The 13,007-nt window shown below is 40.9% G+C and overlaps 1 protein-coding gene across 1 annotated transcript in view; it reads right to left on the minus strand.

The window, feature by feature from the left end:
- Positions 1-418: 418 nt before the first annotated feature.
- Positions 419-13,007, minus strand: part of gab1 (GRB2-associated binding protein 1) — a 48,135-nt gene continuing 35,546 nt past the window's right edge. The window contains exons 6-14 of the mRNA XM_070917608.1: positions 12,901-12,993; positions 11,744-12,429; positions 10,101-10,195; positions 8,675-8,975; positions 6,683-6,775; positions 5,316-5,409; positions 4,539-4,662; positions 2,360-2,485; positions 419-2,275 (exon numbers count right to left, since the gene is read on the minus strand). Coding sequence (XP_070773709.1) covers positions 2,117-2,275; positions 2,360-2,485; positions 4,539-4,662; positions 5,316-5,409; positions 6,683-6,775; positions 8,675-8,975; positions 10,101-10,195; positions 11,744-12,429; positions 12,901-12,993 — 1,771 coding nt within the window. The 3' untranslated portion in view covers positions 419-2,116. The remainder of the gene's footprint in view (positions 2,276-2,359; positions 2,486-4,538; positions 4,663-5,315; positions 5,410-6,682; positions 6,776-8,674; positions 8,976-10,100; positions 10,196-11,743; positions 12,430-12,900; positions 12,994-13,007) is intronic.

Raw genomic sequence — 13,007 nt, forward strand, 5'->3', positions numbered from 1 at the left:
TGCATTGGAGTCAAGGAGTTAGTTAAGCTAACTCAATAATGTGAAAGCTGTAACTAGCTAGCTAATGAGATAATGCTAACACTACAAGTCACAATGTGTTAACAACACTTACCGCTGTCCTTAAGATATTTCCAGATTCTTCAGTGCAAGTGAAACATTAAATAATCCCGTTGCTGCATTGTGTAACGTCACTTCTTTAAAGATTTTAAACTCGCTCTGGAAGTTACGTGCTTGCGGAATGGTATCATCAATTTTTCACTCCGAATGTGACTGAAAAGAAAGAAAACAGAAGAGCATTCGCATGCACAGGTACGAATCTTACTTTCTTTTTAACTTCCTATTCTATTCCTTCATCTTCTCTTTTCCATTTTGACTTCCCAATCATAATGGAAATCATATTGAAGACAGACAACACATGCATAAGAGGTTGGATTTTATTTAGTCCACTTTTAAAATTTACATTTTCTGTCGAGATTCATTAAAAAAGATAAAGCATCATCAGCTTTGCAGTCCATATCACAAACAGACTGCAATAAGGAAAGAGTGAAGTAGAATGAAGATGACTTAGTAGGCACATTTTTCAAATGATACATGTTAATCTAATTGATGGCAAAATATGTACAGCAATGATTTTATCTTGTGGTAGCACATGCTTGGGACCTCTGAGTGAGAGTTCACAGGTTAGTAAAGCACAGATCTATGCAGACAAAGTTTTTTTTGCACTGTCTATAAAAGATGTATCAAGTTGACTACACAAGGATGTCAATTTCCCAAAACTGTATGCCAGTTCAATTTGAAATAAATTAAACCTAAGAGGAGAGAGAAATGAGGAATATCAATGAACTTGTGAAACTAATTGACCGCCGCTTGTCAAACTAAGCATTTTAACAGACTTTAGCAAATGTTCCTCCATATGAATCAAGAATACTGAGCTAAAAGTGGACATGACATCCACCTGATGAAATACCTTGAGAAATAAATTAGAAATGGATAGTTGTATTAGTATGCATTTATAAAGAGTACCTGATTTTCTCTCTCTCTAGCCTAAGTTTGATACCTTTGCATAACTTATAGAAAACCTGTCACGTTCTTTTAAAAACTCACAGTAATTCATTCACTAATCACAAGTCCTGATACCACCGAAGACAGGCATAGGATTCTACCCTGCAGAATCCACATACCTTCGAGTCAAACACGCTGGATATTCCATACAAATAAAGGACACTTTTCCTGTTTATATACATAACACTTTTGTACAGTCTTTGCACTTCCATTATAACAGATTGAAGCATCTCCATGTACAAAGTAAATGGAAATAAAATCATGTTCAGTGGATTAAACCTTGAGTAAATCCAAAGCTTAAAATTGAGCACTTGGTTACATGTAAAATGAACAAGTTCAACTGCCTTTGCATTGAAAGAAAAAAGTAATAAAACTATGAAATTCTGTCGTACTGGGTTATCTTAGGAATCAGGTTTGAAGTTTGCCTTAAACGCAGATCGGCGTCAGTTTCGGCCATCCACCATAGTTAAGTGAAGAAACTGACCTGGGAACAGTGTCCAAGGAAACTTCACCCCGCTCAAAGAGGAGAAACTGAAAAATCAACACTGTTAACCAGCTATGCTAACTAGTAGAGTGTTGCATTGACAAAGTATTGTGATCATGTTATCAAGTAATTTCACATACACTCCAAAACAACATCAAACAGCATTATAATTTAAGGAAATGTTAACTCTGGATCAGCCCACTGGCCATTGAAAGGTGAACGACAGAACAAAAAAACTCTAATCCAATATAGGAGGCAGTGAATGTTCAAAGTTCTTGAGTCTGTTTGAGTCAAACCCCAATGACAAGTCCAGTCATTCCACCTGCTTTCATACTGCATACAGCTTATTCCTGGCTCACACCCCTTCCTACAACTGTACACACAGTGCTGTTCTAGGCCTGACAGCAGTGTAAACTAAGACAGTTGAGTGGCTATGAAGCTCCACTGGCCCCTACACACTAAGGATCTTGCCAAGGTGGAACGTGACAGCTGGACCGTCCCAAAGCACAAACCAGAGCCTAAATTAGTGTTAAAGGCCCAGAGGTTTGGGGGTTTGGAGGGACAACAGGGTCACTTGGGTCCTTTGGAAGGGGTGTCTGTCTCTGTAGATTGGCGGCCATCGTTCCAGGCCTCCCGGGTGCTCTTAAGGGCCTGTGTCCGTTGCTGGTCCACAACCACGTAGTCAACACGCTCATCTGACGCTGCCATGCCAGTTCCATTGCTTTTCATCTGAAGAACAAAAATACACAAAAGGTCGGTTTTAAAAATTCCTCTAACACATGCCTCAGGATGTGGGGGTTGATAAATTCCTACCTTCCTAGGTGGGGTAGACTTGCCCTGGTCAAGATCCAAATCCAGGTACTCCACCTGTTTGTCTCCCTTCGGCTTCACCATAGGGCTGCTCCCACCATCCACAGGAATGGGTGCAAGCTTCATGTTCTACATAAGCCAGGAAAGGATACTTTTATTGACAGAAGAGGAACACTGAGGCAGTGTCACAGTGAAACAAAGCTCATGTTTTGATACAATCTAGCATTGTCACAATAACCAACATTTGTTTGCTAAGATTGCAAGAGATTTGACTGTTATTTGATTTCCCAAAAAGTTGGTATTTTCACAAAGCATCGTCTGTGAGCCCAAACTGCATTCAACACCAGCTTCAAAGGGTGCATATACAGGTACAGATGGTTTGTGGACTGGTTGTGGCTGGAGAAAGTAGTGAATTATAGTACTATTTAGATGAAGTTGATCATCATTATAAGAATTGATTTGTGTTATCAGTGAACATCTTTTTCATCTAGCTGGTCCCATTTCTGACAGGCACCAGACTGGAAAGGTTTGTTTGCTGAAGCATGGATGCACCATTTCACTGATACAGCCAACAAAAATGGGAACCAACCCAACATGCCAAAACTGCAGTTGCTTCAAAGCTGTCCGATGAAAAACAAATACCTATACAAAGCAACTCTGATTTTTACATATTTTCATTTGAATTCTGAAAAGGGTTTTGGTACTTGTTCAGATTACAGAGTTTGAGTTTATGGTATAGTGGTATATATTGAATAAAGCAGTGGTTCAGTGACATTACTTTGTGTCTTAACATCAAGGATCAAGCACTTTAGCATTAGTAAAAAAAAAAAAAAAAGTCAAAATTCTGGTATTGTGACAACACTTAGGTACATGTTGGACCGATAGGTAGTGTTAATTTCTAACTACAAGTGGGGTGAATTTATTAAACCTAGGATGGTGACAAAACTAGGACATACTAATTGTAAGGAAAGTGACGGTATATAATATATACAAATCACTGCAAACTGTTTATCCAAGCCACAGTTTCTAGCTAGTGTTGGGTACTAATAAGAGTGCAGCAAAGTATGTACTTGCTGAATTTCTGATCTAACATCTGAAACTGGTAACCCGGTGTTCTGACAGGGCAGGCCATGCATGTCTAACCTGGCAACCCTGCTCACCTCCTCTATGGTGTCAAGTTCCTCCACCTCCCTCTTTACAGGGGTGATGGGGACTGTGCAGTAGAAGGACTCCTCTCTACACAGAGTGAGAAGGACGTAGTGACAAAGGAAAAAAAGAGAACAGCAGATGGTCAAGAACAAAATGCTGGAAAATAGAAAATGGATGAAGCCAGAGCCTGGTGAGGCCAGAGAAATGAGGAATAGGGAGAAAGAAATGAACAGGAGTGTTGGAAGAACAGGAAGTCAGCAGACAATATCAAAGCAAAAGTTAACAAATTGTTACAGCAAGAACATAGGAAAATGGAACATCTAATACCCAAACTGTAAGAGAAAGAATCCCAGTTGACAGAAATGTTATCCCATCAATATATGGCTGATGTACCCAATATTATTCTGGATACATCAGCCAATTGTGCCTGTTTCTGCAGAAAGTACTGAAAGACTAAAAGACACCTGAACTTGATTCCATACAACCAATGCCCAAATGACAAAAAAGGATCTTTTGAACTACAGTAAGGGTACTGATTTGACGAAACAAGCATTCATTTTAAAGAACACAATACCTGAAAAGCAAAAGAACAAAAATAAAGAATAAAGAAAGCAGAGCAGCACGACAAGAGGAAACTGCAAAGAAAAGAGTTGGAGGGGGCGAGGAGTCCGTCTGCAGCAACCAGTAATTTGTCCACACTAATGTATGCCATTGGGAGAGGAGCAAGAACTGGAAATGGGGATTTCTAATACTTTCTGTGCAGAAAATACAGCCTAACATTCTAGGTTGCAAGGTGCAAACTTTGTCTGCCTCATACAAACTCTCTGTACTGTATATATGGTGCCTCTGTTGTGAAAATTGTCTTTGTAGATTTCATATATAATAATGATATAAAATAGTTTCAACAAACCACAAAAAAACACATCACGATAAAAACTTTTTTTCTGTAGCTTTGATCGTCTGTGATTTGAGAAGTAATCAAAAACGTAATCATGCAACTTCTTATATCAGAGGATAGTTGTGTGTTACATACTGGTTCATCTGTGGACATATTAGAGTCCATGGCTACATAATTCTCATCACAGTCTTCGGAGTCAGTGCTGGAGGCCGTACTATGCACTGACGGGGGTCTTGCTGGCATTGGAAACCTAGAGAGACTGAGCAGCATTCACAATGTTTACACACTGACTTACAGGCAAATGCAGTCTCTGCTGGGCACAAAATATAATACAGACATAACAGCCACAGCAACAAACCACTGCAGCAGAAGAATCCCTGCAGCACAAAGCACATAAATAGACCTCATCCCAGATAAGCCAACAAACTGCATTCAGTATAATGTAGCTCTGAGGCATATCCCTGACTGGTTTGTATGAGTGGTGCTACTTTGGTCACAAAATGACTACAGTAATGCATGAAGTGTTAGTGCCTACTTCTTTAGTTATAGTATCCACTACAAAAGGGAATGTTCACACCAAATAACCTTTATCCTACAAAACAAACTGTTCGTGTTTCTGTTTCCATAACGACATCAGCTGCTTTAGACACCTGGAGATGAAGAGCAGCAATATATTTTTATTGTCCTGTGCCTTACGCTCCTCTAAAAAGTGACATTTTTCTCAACTTTGAAAAGCATTCCACTCCTAGTAAGTGAGGCCAAGTGCCTCTTCTGACAGCCTCCCCCACTTGACTTCAAACTAAAAAATAGAAAGAGGGCTGATAGGACAGCGGAGTAGTGTGAACATACCCTTAGTTGTTAGCAGTTTTTGTAGAATTATGACAAATGCTGCAGGACATTTCAGATACTTACTCCCGAGCGAATGACCGTGTGACAGGCGAGCGGACAGGCGTACAGGGCTCCTCCCATTCTGGCAGTGGTTTAATCTCCAGTGGAGCAGGTTTTCCTGAAGGTACACATACCAGTAAGTCACACACTTAAGCTGCATGCATGTACGGCTGACAAAGGTCAAGAGCAATAAAAAGTTGAATACAATGTGGAATTAATCAACCTGTGTTCATAATCCTAAAATAATTTCTAATGGAGATCAACACTGGAACAAATGACTGCATAATGAATGTACATTGTACATTTACAGCTCTTCTCTGAATTTATCAGTGCTTATTTTGAACAACAACAAACAGCTGAAAACTACAAAAGTATATAAAATAGAAAATACAAAAGTATGCAGTTCAGCTCTAGTTTCACAATTTTTTATTTTATTGCAAACTGTGGTGAGACTTTTGTAGAGGGAAAACAACAACTGCAGGTGTGAGGACATTAAATCTGTGAAAAGTAGTTTGAACCAATCTGTTTCCTATAAAAGGGTGAAAAATAATAAAAACGGAAAGGGCCTTATGTAGAATGCAAAATTGCGTACAATGTAACAGCTAAAATGTTATCAGAGCCTAATATGGCAACTCACTATACAGTAAATGTTCACCATGAATTCTCATTACCCACAGCTTCTGTCACTAAAACCTTTAGGAAGGTAGCCACAGCCAGCACATACTGTATGCACACAAGCAGGGGAGTGGATATGGTCATTTATGTGAGTCTCCCTTTCATTAGATGATATCATTGTTCAATTTCCTCCTGAAGGACTATCTCCTACTTTCCAGAGCCATGTGAGTGTTTTTGTGACAATAACTCTGTTGTGGTTGCTACATCTGCGTGTGTGTTTGGAAGCACAATATGTGAAACTGCAAACAAAATCACAAAAAGAAGTCTTTGGAGAGAGAAATGTTAGTAAGTTATTTGGTTGACTGCTTGTAAGTAGTCACACCAGAGTGAGGGGATGTTTAGGTTAGGTGGTAGTAACAGTTTATTTTAAAACCCATGTTGTGAAAATCAAGTGCAATCCACCATGCATATGGTGCACACTCATTCCCCTGCTGCTGGGATTTAAAATAATAAGACTGGATTAATGCAACAGCTCTGACACCCATGTTATATTTTAAACCTTTTTGGGTAGCTCTGGAGGTATTAAAGGTACAGTTTAATTGATTCTGGTTTGCACATGGTTAATCTCTTATAGAACCAACCGGCCTGAGAAACAAGAGAAACCCCACAGTTCACTACTTACAGCATGCAAAGAGTCGAGATGAAGTAGAGTTTGGACAGGTCAAAGAATGGAAAGTTTTCAGATACACAGTGGCAGTTCAGTGTGGAGTACCTACCCTTGCGTCGTCCCCTCGGGAATTCACCTACGGTTTGAGAGTCGGTTCGCTCTAAACCGACACCTTTTGCTCTTATTATTTTAGGACTCTGACCTGATTGGTGAAAGAAGACTTTGCTCATTATGAAATTTTTGGTGATCACAACAGTTAAGCCCTACTGTAACAACTGCCCTGCCATGCAAAGCAAAAGACGAGACTTTTCTGGACAACAAAACTACACCCTCATGTACACCCAGTCACCTTTTTGTGCAGCACAGTTATCAAGAGGATGATTGTCATGACAACAACAGACCCATACTGCCCAACATGCACCTCACTCCATGCACCACGGCTTCCCACACAAAGACTGACATCACAGCTGTGCATGCACGATGAGCTGTGTATAAGCACTGACAGTACACTGAGAAATCATGTCATGTTGAGAAGAGCACATACAAATCTGCAGAACAGAGTAACTTACTGACGAGGCTCATAATGTAGCTCCGTTTACATTAACACACTGATCAGAACACTTTTCCGCAGTGCTGACAAGAGCAAAAACCTAAACCTGCCACAATCTCATATCATAGTGTTAATAAAGTAAAAGCGGTTTGCTGGCCTGATGTTAAAAGCCTTCACGACATACAGCTGAGACAACCAAAGCAGAGAGAAGTGCACAGAAGATGAACATAGCTGGTAGTGAGTTGAATTAGTCCACAGTACAGAGGAATGTTGCATGGCTCATGGTAAATAAAGAAATTCATTATATTCAAGGAAAGGAGCATGTGTTTACCCACACTCTCTACCTAAAACATAGATATCTCATGTCAGTGCTTCTCAATAGTGATGTTACTCACTATTGTTCATGATATTCAGACTGAAACCGAAGAAAAGTACTTCTAATATTCAAGAACATCTGCTGAAAAGATTCCAAATTCCCTGTGCTTCATGCTGGTCTACGTGCTAATACAAAATACGGCTAATAGCAGATCCAAGTAAGTTAAATCAAAGATCCAAGTAGCCAAGCGAACTAAATTTTGCTAGCTATAAGCTTAAGTATGAATTAAACTGAAACTGGTTGGCCTGTAGTATAGCAGCCAGATAATTTGGAGTAATAAAAATCTTTTTATAACTTTTAGTCATGGTAGCCCCCAGATGATGCAGGCCAAATTTGGAGATGACTGGCTCAACGGTCTCAGAAAAAAAAAAAAAAAACAAGTTGTGCATGGGAGGATTCCCCACTGGGAAATATAAAACTCCATAACATGTCCTATTTTCTTTAGCGACAGCCCTGGCTATTGGTTTGCCTACGTGATGACTCCCTGTATCCCTGACATCCTTCAGTTCTCTTTCTCTCGTAGCCCATTACTCAGCCTTTCAATCCAGATTGCAATTCCCCTAGCTATTAGGTCTTTCATCAAAGAGCTCTATTCAGATGAAGGGAACAAAGGGGACGGAGGTGACCACTCCGGGCTTCGGTCACTCCATGGCACAGGGACCAGCCCCCTCCAAAACAGTCTACAGGGCCTCTTGAGCTCGGAACAAAAGTGTTTTCGACAAGGAGCTTACTGTGTTGGATGTAAGAGGATGTAGCAGGCACTAAACTAATTCATCAAGAGGTGAAATAAGCTGGTCAAGGGCAGGCGCAGAAGAAGATGGTGGCATTTAATACACCAGATAAACCAAGGGAGACAAACTGAGATAAAATATTTTTCCACATTAATAATTGCAACTAAAGTAAGATGAAGACAGACACTGCTTTGAGAATGGTTGGAAATGATGGAATTCTGTACAAATGGCTTAATGACCATGAGCCAGCACTGTGAGAGTAGCAGATGAGTCTGAGACAAAGCACGGTCAGTTGTTGTATTAGTACTGAGCATACTGAAGGAAGTTAAATGCAACAATAAACTTCAACACACATCAACCCCACAGCAAGAACTTAACAAACCTACAGAATATTCCTGAATCAAGTCACAGCTACACATGCATGCACACCCGTTTTCCTCTCACCTTTGCGATCAGGTTTGAGATTTCGGTCCACAGGTGGGGGCTGGCAGTCACTGAGCATTGGCCTGCGAGGAGGGGTCTTGGGACTGGAGCGGAAGCCCATGTGGGCGGGTGGGGGGACCTGCTTTCCCAAGGAGGAGAACTCCATGGTGCTTGGGGTCATGGGCACATAGTTCGGTTCGTGCATTGGCTCTGACAAACTGCCTGAGTGGTGGTGTGACGGGGAGTTGGCACTCATGGGCACATAGTTCTGGTCTACCTCTTCTGTGGACTGGCTACCCACTGGCATCATTCCTTTGTTTTTCTGAGGGTAACAAGGCATACACACAAGTTCACAAACAAACGATAGACATGGCTGGTATGAGGCTGCCTCTAAACTCAGGTCACAGGGGAACAGTAAAAATGTTCAACAATGTCTTTACAAAATAGTTGGTGTCTAACACTACATTAACAGACAAAACACTGAGCAGCCATCTGTACACACATTTAGATTTTGTTAGATATTGTTTTTTGATATACACAGAGAAAAATTCTGAAAGGCTGTGAAAACAGAAAATCAATCTAGCAGGAGACAAAGGCCAGCAGTAATCCAGCAGCACTGCTAGCCTTAATGTTAAAGAGTGATCTAGCCAGAAGCAAAACTGCTGGCTAGAATGATAAAGACTAATCTGAATCAAACAGAAACAGAAATAATCAACAAATGTCAATGCAAACATTATAACAGTAATCAACTGCTATCATGTTTAATTCAACGTCTTTGTATAAATCTAGCAGTGTAATAAGTCACTGCTACAGTATGACTTGTATCAATTCTATACTGTATGTTTCTTTGATCCACAATGAAATTCTAAAATAAAGTAGTTAAAATAAAAAACGTTGCTGCAGTAGCCTGGGGACTAACAGTCCAATTAATAATTCAAATGCTTCTCCTTCTTATTACATATGACTGTAGCCATTGTTTTGACTGTCACCTACATGCAAAATTGTGCTTGTGCACAAATCCTTTCCTTGAATGAAAAAGAAAATGTAGAAATTATCCAGGAACACTGCATGTAGCAGGCTTATTTATGTAGCAGTGCAGTATCCCATTGGGCAGCAATAAAGAAAACAGAATACCATACTATACATGGATGGCTTTCCCTGCCACCCTGGGATTTTTTATCTCTACTGCGTGATGCTGCGTCATGAGGCAGAGATAGGAATGCAGCATTTGCAGTGAGTACTGGGTATTGTAAAAGCAGCTGAGAGAAGTCTTAACTTTATTGTAAGCAGAAAAATTGCATTTTCTCTGAAAATGTTATGTCTCTATTAACACAGCAAACAATCAAGATTGTCAAAACACCCACAGTCAAAACACAAAAACCTCCCTTTAGGCAGTCAGCCACTGCTTGAGAGCTTATAAACCAGTGAACCTTGGAACAACACTTACAAAGTAGCTGTTGAAGCTTTCATTGAAGTCAAATGAGCAGCTTTTTTCCGAGGGGAACGATCTAGGAATGTCATAGCAGTCCTGGGATCCGAAATCTGCAAAACAAATAAAATTACCAAATATACACATAATTGCAGTATACGTTTACTAGAGTAGATATTTAACACTCAATGATTTTATCAGTAAATGAAGAGCACTTTACATAATATTAGCCTACACTTCCTATATCAAAGCTATATGCTGATTTACAACCCTATCTATGCTATAACATAATCCCCCCCAAAAATAAACACACGACAGAAGCCTAATCAAAATACTGTATGCGTTTTCATGAATGTGTACAGAATATTATATTCAGTGGGATAGAGCTCAGAAGCTATATGTACGGGCTCTACTGTGTAGCCCATTATTATCGTTTTTTGCATTCTCATTAGGCACTGATGCAGTCGCTAATGCATTTCACTTACGGCCACAAGAACCACAGCAGTGCTAGGAAAAGCCTGCAAGGCAAATGAGGGTGTGAGCTGAGGAAGACTAAGTGGAGGAAGACCATGACGGGGAATAATTACAATGAGAAATGTAACTTTGAAATACTGTAACTGCCCCCGAATAAACAAAAATACAGTTTCAAATGGGCCAGAAGAAATCCTGTGCTTTTTTTAGTAATTCACCTAAGTTGTTACTCCTATTCAATTGTTCTTTATAGCGTATGTTCACTTTGGATCCCCTCACACCTCTGGACATCCTGGCCTGTTTATCAGCCATCAAGATGCAGAGCAGAAATAAATCCTTCAACCCAGTTTCGTGTCGAGAGAAATATTCACAACAGCCTCAACTCCATTCAATGTGAATTCACACAACGCACCATCTGATGAACCTGGGATATTCACTAATTGTGCAATGACTGCTAGATTGACAGCTTTAACAAGTGTTCAGCACAGTTAAGACTGAATACTGAGTTTCACCAAAGACTTGAAACTCTCTTGGGTTTTTGTAAACAATTATCTTGTCACTAATACTTCTGTAATGACATTTGTCACCACAAGAGGGAGGAGAAGGTGGAAGATTACATTATGTTGAGTCCATCCTTACTCCACAAGTTTCTCTCTTCATGTCACGCAAACGTGATTCTTAATGTATCTTTCTTGCTTTTAAATGTTAGAACTGTGTATTATAACCGATGTATGTGACTGGAATTGCTGCACAAACCAACGTCAAAACCCAAAAGACATCTGCAGAAAACTGTCTGCTCTGTATTCAGGTCTGATAGGCTTTTGACAATTTTAATGGATTGTAGATAGAAGAGTAAAGGTGAAAATAGGGATTGCAGCTGGAAAAAAACGTGCCAAGAGCTCTGGTGATGTCTCTTATCATCCATCAAAAGAAAGTGAAAAGGGTACCAAATGCCCACATAAAAGCTGTGCAAAAGCCTTACAAGGCCATTTGTAACGTGCCTACTTAAGGAAAAATATCACAGCCAATAAAGGTCAAAAGGAAGGAAAGTGTCTTTATAAATGTGTGTGTCCTGTTAAACATTATATTTAGATTTAAATATTTCGAGATCATGAAGCAATTTTCCAATGCATATGAAACTTCTACTCCAACAACTAAAAAGAAAAAACAGAACTCTCCCTGACACAAACCTTTGCGGATTCGTGAACAGTCCACAGTGCCAATAGTGTTGCTGCGTAAAGCCTTATTTCCAGCACTAGTAGGCACACAGTAGTTTCCGTCCGTCTCTGACGCTGAGCGAGGCACACAATAGGTGTCCGTAGGTGAACGCTCAGCAGGGGGTGGTGGCGGTCCTGAGGTGGAACTGAGTGAAGGCTTGGGTGGTCGGGGAGGAGGTACTACATCTCCCCCACCCTCTGAGCCTCCGACCCCTGTGGATGACGACAAAGTGCGGGGCACCTGGTATGTACAGTTTGCGCCAGGTGTAGGTGGGATATCATAACTGATGGAAAGGTTGCGCATCTGTGTCTCCATCGAGGGCTTCCGTGACGGTGTGTTGAAGACGTAGAGCTCAGAGCCGTCCCCGCTGTCCGGATGGGCCAAAGGGGAGGAGGCTGACTTTGGGAGCAGCACAGTGTCCTGGGAGTAGCTGCGAGGAAGGTGGTAAAGGCCGCTGTCAGTTGAGAGTGAAGCACCGCGTGATGGAGGCGAGTCGTAGATGGAAGAAGCGGAGGCAGGGGCCGGGTGCTGTGGGAAGAAGCCGTTGTGCGAGGTGTGTTTAGCTGAGGAGGTGGAGGATGTGGGCGTGCGGTGAGAGGGGAGGTTGTCATTCAGGTCTGTCTCTGAAGAGGTAGACTTGGAACACTCAGCATGGGCTCTAAGAAGACAATAAACATATACACCAGAGAATTAAATATCCATAATTGATTTAGGGAAGCCAAGAAATCCAATCAGTCACGTTAAGTCTCCACAGCATTGTCTGCAAGCCATGGTTAGTAACCTTAAGTTAAATACAGACATCTCTTATCACTAGAGTCTTTGGTATCTTTGCCATATTTGCATGTCGTTTTGGTGTGGAGGACTCGAGGTTCTCGATAGATGTTGGGTCATTTCTGGACATGCAGGAAATGACAAAATCAATATAGTGTTAGGTAAAGTACAACTGACTCTGTTCTTATTCAAACTCAAATCCAGCACTAACAATCATCAACAGAAGCCATTTAAATCTACAGCAGAGTGTATGAAGTATTTGTGTGTGTCTGTTGATCTGTCATGCTTTTTTTTTTTTAAATACATGTGCTGCACTCCACACAAGCAGGCAGTTCCAGCTGGATGGCTGGCCACTCACAGACTAGCCTGGGGAGGAAGAGTCTTGCTCTCACACTCCTCCAGGAGCAAATACTCCTGGTCTCCCTCCAATGGAGAGTGAAGCTGCACAGAGCTACACACCACACA

Source organism: Enoplosus armatus, chromosome 2 (genome assembly GCF_043641665.1).
Source record: "Enoplosus armatus isolate fEnoArm2 chromosome 2, fEnoArm2.hap1, whole genome shotgun sequence".
Lineage (NCBI taxonomy): Eukaryota > Metazoa > Chordata > Actinopteri > Centrarchiformes > Enoplosidae > Enoplosus > Enoplosus armatus.